Here is a 20,726-nt window from a genome sequence, read left to right on the forward strand (position 1 = left end):
TGAATTTCTTCCATTTACTGCGTTATCGCTATAAACATGACTGTAATGGCGGAAGCACAGGTACGATGATAACAAAATATTCATCGGTTTGGGTGTTTTTGTCGCATTAAAATATAAAGTAGATTGTTTCGTATAATCAATATATGTTTTTTCTTTCAGCTAGAACTAAATGAAGGGTATAGACTACCAGTGCTTCTCAATAATGGCGACGGATGGCGTAAGTTTTGAATATTTCATTTTACGTACTTGTTCGAAGGGGAATAACTCTAAAACCGGGTTGGGAATGTAGATTAAAAAGTTGACAAGAAGTATGATTTTCAAACGAAACTTAGAAATTATGTCAGGAAAGGACATGCAGCTGAGAGAAAATACTTAACATTTCTGTTACGTTGTTATTTGATTTTACACGCTTACTAGGTTGATTCAGCAGTTGATCAACATGCTTAATTTTTCACAAATGAGTTGATTTAGATAAAAGCAACAATCATCATTGCATTATGAAAACTGCTGAATACAATTAATCACAAAATCTATAACCACGAAGAGTGTACTTTGTCTTATGAACTTACCAAATATTTGTAATTGACATACACTAAAATAGTAAATACAATAAACGTATCTTGCATAGATATTCATTTTCTTTGGATGCAAAATGTTTCGCAGATTAGTCTACCCCAGTTGCTGTACCCCTAGACTAGTGTCTATACCTTTGCCAACACCAAAGAGTTAGAAATTTCCATGGAAAGATTTATTTTTCTAATACAGGACTAAAAGGCTATTCTAAAATATGATTCTTCATGTTTCAGATATGGCAGAGATTCTTGGCAAGAAAGAATTCCAGGGAAAACATCTGTATTACATCCATTATGAAGACTGTATGTATATATTTATTTCATTCTTTTTTTCTACCTATCATTTCATTATTTCAAGTGATTCTAAGATTTCTTGCATATGTAGACAACTACAGTCATTAATTTATTTTCTGAATTATAATAATCAGTACTACCTAATATAAAGCAATTTAATATCCCCCACAAAAGCTCTCAGGGTAGACATTAGATTAGACTTCTTCGATTTGTATGTCTCTGCATGACCAGTTTGAGATTAGAGCTCTGAAACCATGAATACTCAAACTTTGTACAGTAATAATTCTAGCACTCAAGTGATGCCTTTTTCTTTGGAGATGTTCTCCATTTAAATTCTTTTTCTGTTACGAATTACAGTGATAAATTTGATAATTTTCAGGACTCTTAATATGTTCAAGATAGCTACTCAAAACTTGGTACAATCATCAAGCCAATATTCTGATAGTTCTTTTTTCCTTGGAGGTGTTCCCATCTTTTTCTTATTGAAACTAGCAAAACTAGAAAAATGTTTCTTTAGTAAAATATCAAAACTGTTTAAGATAATTACAAGAATTTTTTCCACTAATCCTTTCACTCTATTCATTTTTCTTTCTGCTAATAATATAGTCAATAAGCGTCTTGATGAATGGGTCCCAGAGGAAAGAATGGACATTAGCAAGGCTGAACTACCAAAAAAAGATCCTAAAACTCCCAAGAAAGAAACCGGAAAACTTGGAGGAGGGGGAGGAGGAGGAGGAGGTGCAAGTGCAGGAGGAGGTGCAGGAGTTGGCGGTGGTAAAGGTCCAGGATCCAGGCCTGTTACTCCAGAAAAAGAACTCTTGGTAATCTTTAGTGGTTTGAATAAAGGGGCTTGTGACAGCCAAATTTTAACTAAACAATATAATTGTAGTATAAAGTTTGGCACAAATCAGCCCACACCTTGTATAAGAATGAGAGCAATACATTTTTTTATTTATTTCATTATATCCTAATGATAACCAAAGATTATCGCTAGCTGAACTGGGTCAAATGTTGTCATTCGCTATGATTGAAGATAGGCTCTTTAAAAGTCTTTCTTGAATAAAGCCAAGAGTTAAGATATTTAACTAATGATTAGGTAACTTTTACCAACTTAGGGTCTAACAGAAATGAGAGAAGTTTCTCTCTTTCTTTTAGAGTTTGCCCTAAGCATAAATAGCTTGGCATGAGCAGCACACCATCCTGTCCCTACAGCATGGTGTGCTGGAAAGACACTGGAAAGAGCAAATTAGGGCCCCTTTTTGCCCCTCCAAGTGCCATCCTGCACTATTTCCCCCTCCCCATCCCAAGGCAGTGGTCTGGAAAATGTATCGGGGTATCTTCTTTGACTAGTGTCTCAAAGTAGTGTTATTGCAAGCCCACACACAGACTCTGGGGCACTGGCTTAATTACAGGGTTTATACACAAAGGAAGTGTGGAACCTGTAATCAGCCTAACCTGTTTAGAGAAAGAGGACCAATTGGACACCTAGGGTGGCAAGGTCTGTCTGGCAATTCTCAGAAAATTCAGTTGATACTATCACTTACTGATTAGTAAGAAAATAATCAGGGTTCATCACTTCAAAAACAAACTCTGGTTATGGCATTCATTCCGTTACTTACATGATGAAGAAGCATATATACTCTAACATCGTAGCTGTCCGCTCAAACTTGGCTACAATATTGGTAAGGCATTAGAGTAATAAAGGAGCTAGAAATCGGAATAAAAATCTTGATTTTAGCAAAGGTTGATGAAAATGTTAAAATAAAAAGTAACATGTATATTATAAAGATACCAATATACATGATGTTTCTGCTTGCTGTAAAGTGCCTCTATTTACTAAGTTTAACCAGGCCCTGAGTTATATTTAGAATCCATCATTTTAGGTTACATTTGCTGCCGTATTGCAAGTGTTTGGTAGAAAAATGCTAATAAAAATGTATTTTTCTTCTTCTCAGAATGGCACAGCAGTGGCTTTAACTTTATCAAATAAAAAGTCATCTGTAAGCAGAAAAAGGAAGGGTGCAGAGGAAGAGACTATGGTTGGTATTTCAATGTAAATTTGATTTATATTTTTAAAAAATCAATTTCAGGATTCATCAGTATTGAAAACTAAAAAATCTTTGCAAAAGATCATTTGTTATAACACTTCATTTACGAAGAGTAAACAAAACTATCATTGAATTTGGGTTTATATGTTTACTATTGATGGTTGTTTGTGGACATATTTTCTTGGTAAGCAAAACTCCTACTGATTATACACCAAAACCTACACTTACTTACAGATATATATCTATACATAATGTTTCTGATTTTGTGTTTTATTAACATCAGTTGAGTGTGACTGTCCCTTGTCCAGTTGGAGATACACCAACCCACAGCAGGAACTCAACACCAACTCCAAACGTACAGTCACAGACACCTCTTCCCTTGGTAATTATATTACAAATGCTGTTTACCTCTAAAAGCTATTTCTGTAACAATCCTATAGAGACGATGAGAGAAAAATGTCCATAGATCCCATGTTCTGTTGCACAAAATGAGCTGATTTACTTATTCCATACCATACACGTTTAATTTGCTTTGAACTTTTAAACACAATTAACTTTGCAATGAAATCAAGTAGTAAAATAACAATAAAATGATTTATTACATTTTTAGCAGTGAAAAATATCACTTTTTTGATAGTGACAGCGACTAGGATGGCGCCATACTTTTTCATGCGTGGAAGAATTTATCAAACATTGTTTTTATTTTTTCAGTTAACATTTAAACCATTTTATTGTGTATAAGTGACATCAATAAATTACAAAATCCATGTCCAAACACAAATAAACATTCATTATGATTTATTTATAAGTCTGTATATTTTTACTGGTTTTTCATAAAATGGACTATTTTTTGCCGCGCACAACATGGTTGTATAATGAGAGAGTAGTGTCTGGAAAAGCATGGTCAACTTACCCATTTTATAGTTATCAACTTACCCATTTTATAGTTATCGTAGGTTTACCATTGTTTTGCTTTATTTTTGCGATGAAAATGTAATAAACACAATATTTAATAGTGTCTTCAGTAATAACAAATATTTTTCACTCGTGTGGCTAATATTTTTGGTATCTTTCACGAGTGCTTATATTTGTTATTACTGAAGACACTATTAAATATCCTATATGTATATTTGTATATCAAGTAGAATAACAATAACATTGCGAGATAAAATGATTTGGTGACTGGTTTGACAGAAATTGAATATTTTAGAAATTACAAATAATATGTTACAAACATTCTCTCACAAAGGTTATTTACTTTATCGCAGGACCCTCAGGAAGCTCCCTCAGGTGCTAAAGTTCCTCGTCAGACAGGAAGTATGGTGGCTCACCATGACGATATCATTACAAGAATGAAAAACATAGATCTTATAGAACTTGGAAAATATAGAATAAAACCATGGTACTTCTCTCCTTATCCTCAGGTAATTTGTTGTCACTATGAAACACCTTTACAGGTAATATTAATTTGGGCACCATCTGTCTGTCCGAGGGTTATTCTGGGCTGTAACTTTAAAACTGTTAACTCAACTTCACCAAACTTTCTGTATATATTAGGTTAGTGCCCTACATTTGCCTTTTGCTGTTGACAACATTTTATTTTTAATATTTTTTCCATTACCATGGAAACATAGTCAGTATACTCAAAATTAGTGTAACTTTCCTTTTTGGGGCTACATCTTGGAAACTATTCCACTAAACTCCACAAAACTTTCTGTATATATTAGGTTAGTGCCATAGTAAAATTTGTTTTCTGCTAATATGGAAACTGATAACCCTCATCATAATTTTCAGTTTTTCTAGACCAGTGCTCGGAAACCGTTCAAGATAATTGTTTAAAACCTTTTACACTTATTAAGCTAGTGGTATCTTTTGCTCTGAGAAAGTTCTTCATTTAAATACTTTTTCTGTTTCCATGGAAACAGATAGGCCAAATCACAAAGTTCAGTTTTCCAGACCACTTAAATGAAACTGTTCAAAGTAATTATCAGTTACTCACAGATTTGTTCAGGCATCAAGCTAGTACTCTATTAGAAGTTCTCCATTTCAATACTTTGTATGGAACAAGTAAAAATAACAAATAGAAATTATATATGATTGTGTACTTTTCTTTAATACAGTTGAGCACTGGGGATAATGGCATGCTTTGTGTTATCTTGTTTTTCAATATCTTTGTGAAGTTACAGGGCTCTCACACCCCATTTTGGGACTGGGGCCCGGGGCCCTTAGAATTGGGAAAAATAATGGTGTTTTCCTTAGAATTGGGAAAACTTGGGGTCTAAATTGGGAAAAAAAGATACTATTTTGCATTGGGAATGGGGCTTAATATCAGTCCCAAATCTGGCAGATCGAGAGCCCTGAGTTATTCTCTAATACATGTAGTTTATCAATTGTTAGTTCTCTACATAAGGTCACCTTCATTCATCATTTCTGTTACCATTTCATACATGTATCACACACAGAAGATTTCTGTGTTATTTGGGTTTTTTTTCCTGTTTTGGAGATTGATAAAGTAAATTTGTAGTTTTATTTTCATGTATTTAGTTGCATTTAGATTAACAGATGTTTAGATATTGTATTTTTTTTTCAGGAATTGTCTGGTACTCCTATTGTGTATATCTGTGAATTTTGTCTGAAGTATGTCAAAAGCAATAAATGTTTGGAACGACATTTAGTAAGTAAAAAATACGATACATTGTACACGCAAGTAATATGCTAGACTGGCACCAGTCTCTGTGTTAATGAATGAACGTACCCCGTTTACAGTATATTGTACTGCAGGTTTAGATGATAAATTTATCTGATACTCTTTATTGACTTTAATAAACACAATCATCTGCTTATTGTGTGACTTTTGTCCACACATAGGACTAAATTTTAGAGGTTATCTATGAGTTATTGTTTATTGTGGTACACTTTGTAATGTCACAACAATTTGCTGCTGGTTAGCTTCTGTTGATTGAGATTTGTGAACTGGAGTTCTACTCTATTCTACCATTTCTGTTCACCTAAGTTACCATATTTTGTACCATTCTTTATGTTTCAGGCAAAATGTCTTTTAAAACATCCACCAGGAAATGAAATTTACAGAAAGAGTAACATATCCTTCTTTGAAATTGATGGCAGAAAGAGTAAGGTTGGTATCCATTAACAGGCTTTGTTTGCTCACAGTTAGTTTTGTTCTGGAGTTTTTTTTTTCTTTTCCAGTGGGAATTTGAACATAGCTGTTGGTATCCTTTACTTTATTTTTTTTTTTTTTTTTTTTTTTTTTTGTAATTGTTTTATTTTTCAAGAGCACAACACAATCAAAGAACAAACATAACAATATATCAGATGGATTTGATTATCACTCATCATCACCTATTTGAGAAAAACACACGTCATCATCAGCATTCTCATCACTCTCGATCACACTTTAGCTCATATAATCATCATCATCATCATCATCATCATCATCATCATCATCATCATCATCATGTGATCATCCATCATCATCATCATCATCATCATCATCATCATGTGATCGTCCATCATCATCATCATCATCATGTGATCATCCATCATCATCATCATCATCATCATCATCATCATCATCATCATCATCATCATGTGATCGTCCATCATCATCATCATCATCATCATCATCATCATCATCATGTGATCGTCCATCATCATCATCATCATCATCATCATCATCATCATCATCAACATGTGATCATTCCTTATCATCCATCATCATCATCATCATTACGATCATCATGTGATCATCCATCATCATCATCATCATCATCATCATTTCCACTCAACACCACCATCATCATACATACATACTTTACACCTCATCACTATCATCATTCATAATCCATCATCATCATACACACCTAATATTGTCATTCATCCAAGCCTTACACCATCAGCATATTCTTCATTTTCATTGTGTGTGTCCTATTTTTTTTTTTTTTGAAAAGAAAAAGAGAGGGTAAACAAATAAATAAATAAGTAAATAAAGAGAGAGGGAAAGAGAGAGACAGACAGGATAAAAGTCAATAAAAGGAAAGACAAAGATAAAGATATAGAAAGCGAAATAAAAAGTAGAAACTGACGAGTAAAAAACGGGGAACAAGATAATTTATCTTGGGGTAATTTTCAAAATCTCAAGGAAAGATGCAGATTCAATATTTCTTAAAGAAACGTTCATAATGAAACTGTCAAGGGTATTGGGGAAAGGTTTTAGAAAAAATAAAAAACTATCATCAAAAACACAGAAGAATTATTTATAGAGTAAGAATTTTTTCCCATTTCTTCCATTCATTCTTAAAAAGTTCAAGAGAGTGGTCTCCCTTACCAGTAGCAATATACTTTTTAATATTATGATGATCCTTTATTAGATTTACAAGGGCATTTATGTTCAACTTACTGTTCAAGCATCTAATTTTATAGATATATTGCTTAATGATTATATTAATCTCATTGTCGATTTTACTATACACATTTCTCGCAGAAAAGAAGCCAAACAAAATGGACTCTTTGTTGAGAGTAAAGGGGATAAGTAGTGCCTCTAGAAGAATTTCAAAGCTTTGCAGAAAGTTTTGAACCATTTCACATTCCCAGAAGATATGATTGATAGTTTCTGTTTCAGATTTACAGAAGGTACAGAATGGACTGTCAACTATGCCTGCTTTATAGAGAATAGAGTTTGTTGTTAAAATATAATGCAAAATTCTGTACTGAAACCACTGGAAGTTAGAATTATTTGTTATTTTAAAAGGTAAGGTAAAGATATTAGCCCAGATATGATCTTCAAAATCGAATTGTTTGGCCCACTTTTTCCTTCCAGTGGGAATTTCATTGTTTTCCACAAAACATTGATACAAATCTTTAGTGCCCTTTAATTTAGAGAAGAAAGGTTCTATGCTACAAGGGATAAATGGCAAACAGAAATCAGAGTCTAAAATTCTCTGCAAGTCAATATTATTCCGAATAGAGTTCAACAGCCCTTGAAATCTAAGAAAGTTTGTTTTTAACCCATATTTCTCAATAAATTCATTAAAAGAATAAAAAGTAATTGTACTTTTATCTTTAATCATATCATTTACCACCCTTATTCCCTTAGTGAACCAATCTTTATAAAAAACAGATTTCCCACCAATAGTCAGCTGTGGATTATACCATAGAGGAGTTTTAAGAGGAGACTGCTGTCTACCTTTCTCTTTAGACTTCAATATCAATAATTGCTCCCATGCCTTAAAAACATCACACCAAAACTTATTTTTACATTTTTCTTTACAAATCTTAAAATAATCACTTCCACAATTCATAGCTATGTCATTATTTAACAATCTAGAAAATAAAATTTTCCACTTGCTCGTAGATGGACTTAAAAATCTCCGGAGCCAACCTAATTTCAGTGCGCTAATAAAGGCTTGAATGTTAATCATCTTTAAACCACCTTCAGAAAAATTCTTGGTGATGATATTTCTTTTCACCTTATCAGTTTTCCCACCCCACAAGAAATTGAAAAGGATTGTATTTAGTGAATTAATGAAAGTAGTATTTGGATTAGGAAGAGCAATAAATAAATGATTAAATTGAGAAATTAAAAGTAACTTTATGATTTGTATCTTTCCTATAGGTGTCAATATCCTTTACTTTATGCCCTAAAGGCAAATAGGATAGCTGCAGATTATATATCATTGTCCACCCAATATCTTTACTTTTTCTAAATCAAATTTGTTCATTACCCTCATCTGTTTAGTTGCATTCTTCACCTGTGCTGGACATACACTTTGTAGGAAAAAGTCACCAATGAAAGTAGCAAAAATGAAAAAAGAGAATCCTGACGTAAGTGCTGGCCCTGTTGCTGTTGGTTCTGTGTTATGTCCCCTGATAACAGTAAATCACAATTTGTTTGTCATGGGATGACAGGACTCTCACACCCCATTTTGGGACTGGCCCGGGGCCCTTAGAATCGGGGAAAATAGCAGCGTTTTCCTTAGAATTGGGAAAACTTGGGGTCTAAATTGGGGAAAAAAGATACTATTTTGCATTGGGAATGGGGCCCAATATCGGCCCCAATATCGGCCCAAATCTGACAGATCGAGAGCCCTGGATGAATAAATAAGGTCATGTAAGCAACTGAAATACGTGTAGAACAGCAAAATACAGCCACAGAAACACTATTTTATTTATGTGCCACTTTATGATATTGAAAGATATTGAAATAAGCTTTTTCCTTGTGAGCAAGAAAATTGATGGAAACCTATAAATGATGAAGGGCAAAATTTGTATGATTAATCCAATTGAAGGAAGGACGAGAAAAATCTCTTTAAAAGGTTCATTTATAGTGATGAAAGTCAGGAGTTGGATTCCCTTTAGATTCAAGTTACTCATTTGCTGATGAATCAGTAATATTTTACATTAAGACCTATAAAAACACTTTATCATAGTGATGTCTGATATGTCAAGATGTAAATTTCTTTCAGAGATTTATATAAATTGACTGAAATTGCTCATTGAGACATTAGTAAATACTGATTTGTACCAAAAATGGTATACTCCTTCTTTTCTCTTTTTTCAGAGTTATGCTCAGAATCTCTGCCTTTTAGCAAAATTATTTCTAGACCACAAAACACTATACTACGATACAGACCCATTTTTATTCTATGTCATGTGTGAACAAGACGTCAGAGGATATCACATTGTGGGGTTCTTCTCTAAGGTGAGTCAGATATTGTAATGATATTTGATAAGTCAGAATATTCTTCAAAAGACTTTTTTTTCAGTGGAGTAAGATTAGAGTTTTCATGAAAGAGGAAAATGTTTATGATAAAAGGTAACACCGGACACATTTTAGAGCTACATGTATATCTATGCTTACTAGGAACATATGATATGAGATGAAAGTTTATTAAGTGGTGTGAAATTACTTTGATGTCCAGTATTTAATATCTGGAAAAAGGCCTTTTAATCATCCTCAATGGAGTTTAATGTCCTGTCCTCAATGGTGTTTGAATATCCTGTATTAAAATCTAGGTAAAGCCCATTACATTTCCTTTGCCTGTTACACACAGATATATACTATTTATCTGACAACATCATGCCTGGTGATCTAATCTGTTTAATCTATTGCTGTTCAGAAGAATTACAAACAAGAGTTTTTTCATTGTTCCTTTTAAAGGCACACCTTTGAACTTTGAGTGAGAATTTGTATATCTGGATGCATACAGTAATAAAAGGTTTTTCTGTTTTACAGGAGAAAGAATCAACAGAGGACTACAATGTAGCGTGTATATTAACTCTACCACCATATCAGAGGAAGGGATATGGGAAACTACTAATAGAATTTAGTAAGTCGGATCCATTAAAGCTGTCACTTGCTGTACATATATTAAAGAGAGGGGGAGAATCACATGTATAACTTTGTAATCAGATGTATGTGTTAAACTTTCAACTTATGAGAAAAACTAACCATAGATTTCAAACTGTTTGAAAATATTCACTGTTGCTTCCTCATCATGTGAGATTTTACAGAGGAAAGCCTTTCTACATAATGATGGAAAGTGTTATTACTCTAAACCTGCTTACAAAATAAATCTGTTTCAGGTTATGAATTATCCAAAGTGGAAGGGAAGACAGGTTCCCCGGAAAAGCCCCTGTCAGACCTTGGACTTTTGTCTTATAGAAGCTACTGGTCACAAACAATCCTGGAAATTCTCATCAACATGAAGCCAAGTGAAGGCACTGACCGCCCTATCATTACAATTAAGTATGCTATCACATCTTGGTAGATTTATATAGATTCAATACAGATATTTTATGTCAAACTTCATATGCCTCCATCAATAAGATTCCATCGTCTTAATTCCCTGAGGAATTTAAGGTTGACAAAGTATCAAAGAAGCCTGAATTTTTATTCTATTTTTTTTTGTCTTTTCCAGTGAAATCTCAGAAATGACCAGTATCAAGAAAGAAGATGTTATTTCCACTTTACAACACTTGAATCTCATTAACTACTACAAAGGACAGTACATCATCACATTATCAAATGAACAAATAGACACTCAGCTTAAGGCCATGGCAAAACGCAAAGTGAGAATAGATGCCAAGTGTCTGCATTGGCAGCCGAAAGACTGGAGTAAACGTGGTAAATGGTGAAAGTGAACAGTGACAGTGAATGTGTTAGGGGACCATTGATACCAGACAGATGATAGAACCTTGTTCATTATCAGATATACTTGCAATGTTTTATCAACTTATTACTGAAAACTTCTATACCAGTAACATTTTATATTGTAACTCCACTGTTCTGTATTCTCCACACGCAACAGTTGTCCAGCTTGCTGATTTATTCCAGGATCATAGTTAAACACTAAAAAGCACTATGGTTCAAACTTATTATTAAAAGGGGGAAGGAATCAACACCAGTCCAATAGGTAGGTAGGTAGGGTCCGTTGGTAATTCAATTGCTGAGGGATGGATACCAATGGGTATGCAGGGAGTCACTCAATAAAATTAATGAGACATCATAGGTAGGAGTGAGCTCAATATCAACAACCTTCAACAAATTAAGTAGTAAATTTATTACTTTTTTGCCGACCAGTTTCGCCAGGTACAGTTTGTCAGGGAAAAATTACAACAATTTCTTGCCCCTGAAGTACACTCAAAGTGGCCCCCTCACATGACATTATATTGTTTCATTCTGATGGGCATGGAAACTCTAATTACCAAATTATTTTGAAATGTGCAATTATAACAATTATCAAATGTATCATTTTGATTAAAATGCAATAATGCTTATCTATATATATTAGTATCTTTCATCTTGGCACTCTGTTCCTCCACTCATGTATCCCAATTCTTTGTAGTTAATCATTTCCCCTTCTCCTTCAGAAGAATTAGGGACGGAGGCTGTGCTCTCAGAATCACTCAGTTCCAGATCCTTTTTCAGCATCTCCATCACTGTGTCTAGAACCGCTCTTGTTTTGCTGTGACAGTCAATGATAGATGAACTTTGTGCCTCTGTTGGTCTCCTCAGCGGTTCTGGTCTCTCTGGCTCTTGTCTAAAAATCTCAGGTTTGACATGGTATCCTGGGTGGTCTGTTTTCATATGTGTGCATCCTTCCTAGTAAACGACTTCCTTCATATCTTGCACTTGTACCATGTGGCATAAGTTATGTGTGCATGACAGGCATGTTTCCTTAAATTCTTTCGGCTTACATACAATTGACCACATTGTATACAAGGTATCCTTAGGTTCACTTTTTCCATCTTCCATGGCATGGTTTTAACTATTATGCTATGATATGATGTTCATTCCCCACGACTGCTCGGTGTTCAATGTTAGAATCCATGTTCCCTCAGTTTGTAGCCTATTGTTGACGTCGCTGACGCCCATTGTTATGCCAACAACCTTGACGTCATTGACAGTATTCTCAGGTAACGTGAAATGTACTGCTACTGGTTTATACTTATCTTTGTTTCGTATATGGTAAAAATGCCCTCTGATTCTGACGTTTAAAGTGTTAGAAGTTTGTCCAACATATTGGACCTCCCACTTGTTATGCATTATCAAATGTACTGTGTTGACACTTTGACAGTTTATGTGACCTGGTATACTGTTGTACTGTGTTGACACTTTGACAGTTTATGTGACCTGGTATACTGTTGTACTGTGTTGACACTTAGTTTATGTGACCTGGTATACTGTATTCCTTCCCTGTGGTATGACTTTTGAATTGTTGACTCGGCATCATACGTGGACACATTTTACAATTTTCCTTATAAGGATGACTGCCACTTTGTACTTTGATTTGTCTTATATTGTACTGACCAATATGTTTCTAATTGATTTTTGGAACAGTGTATACAACTCTAATCAATGTGGTAATACTTACTTCTTAATTTGTTGAAGGTGGTTAATGTTGAGATCACTCCTACCTATGAAAACTTAATACTAGATATAATCAGGACACAGAATTGAGCTTCAGAATCTTTTTAATATGTACTACCTTCATGAATTAAGTCTTGTTGTTCATACCCAGTAATAATGCAATGTTGGTCTCACCAGAATGACTCCTTGTGTTCACCTTTCATTATCATATCAACTGCAAGTGAGTCAGTTTTCATAGGAAGATGAAAGGTAGACCAATCGCTCTAAGAAAATGGTCACCAAGTAGTTATATGTGAAATTGATATCACATGTTTGGGCTGTAATCTCTAACCTGATGATTAACAAATGGGCTTAACTGAGCATTAATGTTATTGTCTGATTTGTGTATTCCAGGAACAGCTAACACAAGGTGTCATTCTGATCAGACTATGTGTCTACTGTAGATCTTAATTGTTGATCAAACACAACTGCACTTCAATTAATCTATTGATGACTTCCAGTTTGTGGTTTACCAGGCTATGTATTACTACATGAATTCTGTTGTATTTTTTTATGAAGCATTAGCCACTTATTTTGGAAGAAATCATGGTACGAACTTTTCCAAATTTACATATATACGTACATAACCTATGAGACCGTATAGATAAATCCTGGTCAATATTTTGTGTAAGTCGAGGTGAAAATGGGTGACTCCATATCCCAAAAAATGTCGATAAATTCCTATCAAATACATATTTTCCAAATGCTACTTCATTCCTCTGTCAAAAGTGACAAATATTTACAGGTAAAATGGCTTGATAGACAGTCTCTCCACTGCTGTAAACAAGATATACACATGCTCACTATCGTTTCTTTGATATGACTGTGGTTTTAACACTGAATGACAAATGGTGAGGAAATTGTATTGATGTGTAAAGAGGCTTAATGTGTTACTCTTTTTTAATCGTTGGTGATGTTAAAAACTAAGCTATTTTAGTTTTTATTAAGGTTGGTCTTCAACATTTGTCGATATGAATAATTACATATACTTAGCAATCAAGTGTGTTCAAGATTATTGAATAAGTCAGAAATAATTGACACGTCTTGGAATAAGAAATGCCATTGTACCATTGTTTCCTAGACTAAAGATACAGGTAGTTCCTGTATAAAACTGATATTAGACGAGTAAAAGAATGGGGGGAGGGGGGAATGTTTTATTCAACTTATTGATGTTGTGCAATAAGTAGTTGCATTATCACTTTATATTTAAAGTTGTAGTTTTGAATGAGAGAGATTAGATTGTAAATCTACATGGTTGATGAAGCAAGAAAGTGGTGAGGCATGCAAGAACATTGTACATGTAGAAACATTGTTTTAACATGGGTGTGTAATGAAAATAAAATAAATTATAAACATGAGTGTTTATTTGGTATCTGTAACATCAGTCTGATGTCACAATATCTTACTGCTGTGTTCATCCTAACAAGTTCACTGCATGCTAAACAAACACCGCAGGGAGGCACTCCATTCATGCAATCCATGTGATACCTGGATATATTTCTTTTTTAAAAAAACCCAAAAGGTGTGAACTTTTACAACTTATACAAAACCTCAGTTTTTAACCCACTGTTACCAGATGATGGGCTGTTAAGTTCATCCTGCACCTGTAGTCCGCCTGATGTCAGTCCTAAAACAATGTTGAAGTAGGTGGCTATTGTGAATTTTCCTACTGAAAGTTTATTATCACTATTTCTTCAGAAGTACTGGATGAGTCAAATTTTATATGTAGGTTTCCTTTGGTCCCTATTTGTACCCTTTTGATTTTGGGACTGATTAGGGAAAAAAATGGCAAACGGACAGCTTAAATTTTCACTATGAAAATTTTTTATCACTACTTGAATATCTGGTTAGAAAAAAAAAATGGCAAACATAAGGCCATCTTGAATTTTTACTATGAAAGTGTGTTATTGTTATTGTTATTGTTATTGCTTTTGAAAATCTATTTTCATACTGATTAACTTATTTCACCAATTTTTTTTTTTTTTTTTTGCTGTTCATCCTAATTCAAAATAACAAAAAACACCAGGTAGGTCTAGGTTGGGGCAGAGGCGGGGGGTCACTTTACCGTTATGTACTGAGGAACATGATTAAGTTAACTACTAAAAAATAAGTGAAGAAACAGCAATTGAAAACAAAATATAAAGTGGCTTCACTTTACCATGGGCTTCAATTTATCATACTTCACCAGTACTTTTTTTCAGGTTACTGATGTGACACTTATTTTGTGAACTGAATCTGAATCACGTATTATTGATATAAGAAAAAAAGACATGATAATTGCATAGTCCAAATAATGTTAACATATAGCTTGGATGACCAGCAGATTACTTCTAGGTATATAGTACTACATGTACTAAAACTGCTCAGTAGGATTATGATCATAACCAAATTATGTTGATAATCCTGTGTAAATTTCACTGATCTTTAATCTCTCCAATAGGATTACAGATTACCTCTAGTCAAAAAGGCAGTAGTAGATCAGGATTGTTAGTACCTTGGTGAATAGTGAAAAGTTTTACTAGTGTGTGTAACATACAGGCCACATACAGCGTCCAAAGATGTTGTTATTTATTGCAATGTATAATAACAGAATCAAGCCTTATCATGGATAGTTGTGAACCTCCACTTTTCAATAATCTTCTTAAACTGTGTGACACTAAAGATGAAGATACTTCATCAAGTAAAGTTCCAAGGAGAGGGAATCCGAGCAGTTTGGATGGATCATATTGTGCTTCCTGTTTGAGACTATGGAGGGATAGCAGATACTACAGTTGGGGTTCTTTATACACACGCTCCTCCCTTTGTGCAGAATGTCAAAAAGGTAGGGCTAGACAGGACTACATCAGTTACTGGGGCTGCTCCCAATACAGAGTTGGATCATGGAGACTGCGACAAAAATGGATGAATCCAGATTTTGGATGGATGTTTACAAGTCGAACAGAAGCACAGAAGTCAACGGATAAAATATCAAAGTCAGAACTGAGCACAGAAAGGTCATGGTCCAAGGATTTTACAACAAGGTCATACTGTTCAATATCAAGGTCAGAATTAAGTGCAAGATCAGAGGTATTAACACCAAGGTCACCTGATTCCATCACATGGTCAAAATCAAGCCCAAGGTCACAGGAGATTACTCCAAGGTCACAGCCAGACCTATTTACAGGAAATCATATAATCACAAAGTCAAGCTCTGCTAGTAATACTGGCCAAGGTAAAGAAAGTGAAAACTATGACAACGCAGACATTTCTGTTGATTCTCGTGCAAGTTGCAGTTCTCCGAAACTTCCACAAGAGAGACGTCAACGAAGTAAGAGTCCATGTCTACAAAAAGTAGATGTAGCATCAAGGAAACAAATGTTTGAGCATTCAAACAAGCAATCAGGAAAGATGGCATCTGGTCATGCTATCAAGAATGAACCAACTGTAGATGACGGTAGGATAGACATACCAAAGCTAAATCTGGATGATTTGGACATCCCTTACAACAGTCCTGTGTACCACTTTCCTCTGACACCAAAACACATACCAACTGTTGCAAGGCCTAACCGCTGGGTTGGATAGTGAGTGTTGTTTTTAACCCCCATGGTATCAGTGTTGGTTACGTATATAAATGCAGATAGACGAATGTATCTTGTATGTTAGCAACCCAAAGTATTATATTTGGCAAGGTCAAAGTCACCTTAGCTGGAGGTCAGATCTGATGCAAAAGCATTATCATTGTGGTATATTTAAGGTAGGTATGTTTTCCTGAATGGCATACTGATTTCTGGATTTTTTGGATGAATTTTAGCTCTTTGTGTTTTTAAATTTTCCAAGTAGATCTGGGGATCTTCTGTTCTTCAACGCTTTAACATAAGTTTTGCTTTGTTGAGTTGTATTTCAACTGTCTTGAAGAGTTGTCTTCTAATTTGCCTCTCTCTGTTCCATATCAATCTTGTAGAAATTCTAGCCACATTGCAGCATTGAAGAATTCTGTGCATGCTATATTAGACATTGTGATTGGGTAAATTATTGTTACATTTCCAAATCCGTTTTGTATTTTGATTCAATAATAACATAGGACGAGCCAATATTGTTCTTTCCTATAGGTAATTAGCCTAATGAATCCGAATTCTATTCTCAGTGGTTACTTCGTTGGGACGGCAGAGCTGACTAGTGACACTGGACATCTGCTGTGGGTTCGTCCACGTGGCGAGTTGCATGTTATCTTCAAATATGCAGACACTGGACAGGATTTCATGTAAGTTATATGATCAAGAAACAATATAACATTTCTACATTAGTAAAACCATACACAAGGCAAATTAAAAGCATTGAATCAACACCCACTAGACTGCTACACGTAGAGTATTACAACAGTACAGCTGTCACAATTAGCTGATTCTGCGTTGGCCTATGTAACCTCAGATGGAGGTGAGAGGTGTGTAGTTCAACACTCCCTACAGTTGGCAGGTTGTGTTTCTCAGGAAGCTGAGTTACAGACTGATCTGTGCTGACATGGTTGTGTCTGAAGGGGAGACACTTTACCCAAATGGCTCTAGATAGAATTCAGTGTATTTCCTATATATTGTTTAGTGAATTAGCAACCTGTTACTACAAGGAGACCAAGTCTCAAAACGACCTTGGCTATTAATGAAGTGATACACCTAGCTAACAGACAAAAAATCCTTGATATTTGGGCAATACACCTAGCTATCAGACAAAAAATCCTTGATATCTGGGCAATACACCTAGCTAACAGACAAAAAATCCTTGATGTCTGGGCGATACACCTTGCAAACAGACAAAAAATCCTTGATATCTGGGCAATACACCTAGCTAACAGACAAAAAATTCTTGATATCTGGGCAATACACCTAGCTAACAGACAATAAATCCTTGATATCTGGGCTATACACCTCGCTAACAGACAATAAATTCTTGATATCTGGGCGATACACCTAGCTAACAGACAAAAAATCCTTGATATCTGGGCGATACACCTAGCTAACAGACAAAAAATCCTTGATATCTGGGCTATACACCTAGCTAACAGACAATAAATCCTTGATATCTGGGCGATACACCTAGCTAACAGACAATAAATCCTTGATATCTGGTAAACTCGTAAATTAGTCTGGTATATGTTGATATCTGTCACTTTTGAAGAGCTGCAATCATTTCATGCATAAACAAATACAGAATTTGAACAAAAGAGAGTTAAATTTTGTATTTTTGTGAATTTCCATGTAACCTGCATGTTTGTACTACTGCTTGATCGACAATGATTTTTCAGGTGTTTTATTGATCCCCAGTATACTGGTGTCAGACTTTGCCAGAGAAAGCCAGACGGAGAGTTAACAGTTATTCTTGATGGAAGAGAAAGTCCACAATACAACAACAGTTGTCAGCGTGTGTCGTCTGTGACTAGGTATCCACCACAACACAACTTTAAACTCGTGTCTTATCTGGGAAGGATCGAGCTGCTACTTCAGGCCAATAAAGACAATACTTTACCAACTGCTCAAAGATTTAAAATCAACTTTACAATGACTTTGTAATATATTTCTTTCAAGTATACATACATGTTGTTTGAAGAAGATCAGGTTATCTCAGAATGGGATTTTCATGATGTATCCAGTCACAGGGCACCAATTCTCTATGCTTGTTCCATATATATATTAGTTACACTGTGTACATATATATGGACCGTGGGTTGAGAACTTGTGCCATGTCACTGTGTACTGGGTGAAGACCTACGTTAATGGAAGAACCAGGCTAATATCTATTTACTGACAATAAATATGTGTACATATGGAGTTTCTGGAGTTTTTCATACTAATATCTTTTTCTCCAGTGTAAATACTGATGTTTGCTGAAACCTACTGCCATATGCTGTGTAGGAATTTAAATATTCGTATTACACAGGTAATTGATTTTACTAAATAGACTGTAAAGTGTGTTTTAGAATATCATAAAACCTGTTATTAAATGAAAAGAGATGAAAAGCAAGATAATGTTAAGGATAAATGCATTTTGAAACATTTAAAATTAACATGAACCAATACTTGTACCTATACCTTAATAGATGTATAATATATAACTGTTGTAAACACAGTCACGCCAGACTTCAGATAATTTCTACTTTCACTTTTAGTTTTGTTTCTAAGAAACAGGTTTACTGAAGGAAGAATTGATTATTGTAATAAAATATTCAGTTAGGTTTACATATAATATTAATCATCATCATTTTAATTAATTCAATAATAAATTAATTAAACTACTAAATAACTTGGTAAATCAATAATTTCTGTACAGTAAAACACCAGTAAATACTATACAAGGTCATGTCTATTCAGAGACAAGGATGTTCACATAATAACATCGAAACTGGCATTTGTTATGGCACTTTATTTTCTATAAACATTTAAAATTCTTTCAAGTAAATAGCACTTACAAAATCATTCAATTTGGTGAAATCAACATTTAATAAATCATTTGGATAATGACAATATTCAAAATTGTAAAGTCAATCAACCATGAAATAAAAAAAAAACAACCATATAAGGAATATGGAAATGTAATAAGCATGGCCTTTTTGTCATCAAGTGGCAGCTAATATAGTGGACAGCAGTCATCTGGTAGCCCAATGTATATACATAATGCTTTATTGCACAGTAAGGTGAAACATGCTTGATAATCAAAACTGGTTTTTCCTATCCATTTTATCCTATTACTCCCAATTTAGGCCTCAATTTTTACAAACATGTTCCTCTTGCAATCAAATATCTCCACTTTAATGTAATATGATTGACTCTTAACAACAAAGACTACTAGAATGCCTGTTTAAGATGATGGGAAGAAGGTCATAAGTACAGCTATCATATTTCAGTGTCACTTAAACAGCAAGCAATAACTACAATATTTTTTTTCTTCTTAATTTTGTAAGGTCTTATTATTTTCTTTTTCTATCTAAATAGGAAATTAGTTTGAACTGGTACGAGTTATCATGTTATATGTATTTACACAAAATGCAGCCCGTTGAAAGGTTGAAATAAAGACTTGTAAATCACAATATAGTAACTCATTAGCATTCTGTGTATGTGCTTTCAGCAAAACAGAAAAAAAAACAGAATAAAAGAATGTTTACAATTGATAAAAAAAATACTATAATTCATTCATGTCTATGAACTTTGTAAACGGCCTGCGTTATGAGTAACATAATATTGCCTATGCAAATAGATGTGATATAAAACTTGAAGAAATTTACATTTTTACCTTGCTTGTGAAAAGATATTTTGAAATCTGTTTTAAATTTCTAAATATATTTTGAAATCTGTTTTAAATTTCTAAATATATTTTGAAATCTGTTTTAAATTTCTAAATATATTTTGAAATCTGTTTTAAATTTCTAAATATATTTTGAAATCTGTTTTAAATTTCTAAATATATTTTGAAATCTGTTTTAAATTTCTAAATATATTTTGAAATCTGTTCTTAAGAGTCATTGGACTAGATTACACACTTAGTATACACTGTATAGGAAATGTTTGATATAAACCTGTTAAGATGAGAAATCAACATCGGTAAACTCCTCTAGAATCATGGCGATGTGGGTTTATTATCATTATTATGATTTCATTTCTATTTATAAATGTGCTTAAAGCAAATTATTAACTATTCCTAAAAAAAAAATAAAATAAAATAGAGTTTTGGTTAATTATCATAAATTTTATGTTCAAGGTTTCTTATTTTTTCAGAATTTATTCCACTTTTAAGAATATGGAAAAGTCCAAAACTCAAAAACAGCCAATTTTACAGTGTATGAGACTGAAACAAAAAGGCTCTGTAGCACTTGTGTGATAACAAATCAACAATTGTCTACAGCAAATCAGACACCAAGGC

At 33.9% G+C, this 20,726-nt stretch overlaps 2 protein-coding genes across 2 annotated transcripts; both read left to right on the forward strand.

Moving 5' to 3' along the window:
• The first annotated feature begins 36 nt into the window (after positions 1-36).
• Positions 37-13,984, forward strand: LOC132548560 (histone acetyltransferase KAT5-like). The gene is made up of 13 exons (XM_060212423.1): positions 37-60; positions 160-217; positions 807-875; positions 1,473-1,687; positions 2,822-2,905; positions 3,198-3,296; positions 4,183-4,338; positions 5,505-5,588; positions 5,961-6,050; positions 9,492-9,632; positions 10,167-10,260; positions 10,517-10,679; positions 10,852-13,984. The coding sequence occupies exons 1-13, from the start codon at positions 37-39 to the stop codon at positions 11,066-11,068; spliced, it is 1,494 nt and encodes a 497-aa protein (XP_060068406.1). The 3' UTR covers positions 11,069-13,984.
• Positions 13,985-15,446: 1,462 nt separating this feature from the next.
• On the forward strand, positions 15,447-18,382 carry LOC132548552 (uncharacterized). The gene is made up of 4 exons (XM_060212415.1): positions 15,447-15,908; positions 15,969-16,402; positions 16,966-17,082; positions 18,118-18,382. The coding sequence occupies exons 1-4, from the start codon at positions 15,447-15,449 to the stop codon at positions 18,380-18,382; spliced, it is 1,278 nt and encodes a 425-aa protein (XP_060068398.1).
• The last annotated feature ends 2,344 nt before the right edge of the window (positions 18,383-20,726 follow it).

The sequence above is a fragment of the Ylistrum balloti genome, unplaced genomic scaffold, assembly GCF_031769215.1.
Source record: "Ylistrum balloti isolate Yb309-2 unplaced genomic scaffold, AGI_CSIRO_Ybal_v1 Utg370018, whole genome shotgun sequence".
Lineage (NCBI taxonomy): Eukaryota > Metazoa > Mollusca > Bivalvia > Pectinida > Pectinidae > Ylistrum > Ylistrum balloti.

Bases quoted from the DNA above. Each gene is read 5' to 3' on its own strand.
- LOC132548552 (XM_060212415.1), top strand. From the start codon at position 15,447: ATGGATAGTTGTGAACCTCCACTTTTCAATAATCTTCTTAAACTGTGT. The intron at 15,909-15,968 runs GTATTAACACCA...CCAAGGTCACAG, and splicing joins AATTAAGTGCAAGATCAGAG to GAGATTACTCCAAGGTCACA. The intron at 17,083-18,117 runs GTAAGTTATATG...ATGATTTTTCAG, and splicing joins GACACTGGACAGGATTTCAT to GTGTTTTATTGATCCCCAGT.
- LOC132548560 (XM_060212423.1), top strand. From the start codon at position 37: ATGACTGTAATGGCGGAAGCACAG. The intron at 876-1,472 runs GTATGTATATAT...CTAATAATATAG, and splicing joins TTACATCCATTATGAAGACT to TCAATAAGCGTCTTGATGAA. The intron at 5,589-5,960 runs GTAAGTAAAAAA...TTTATGTTTCAG, and splicing joins AATGTTTGGAACGACATTTA to GCAAAATGTCTTTTAAAACA.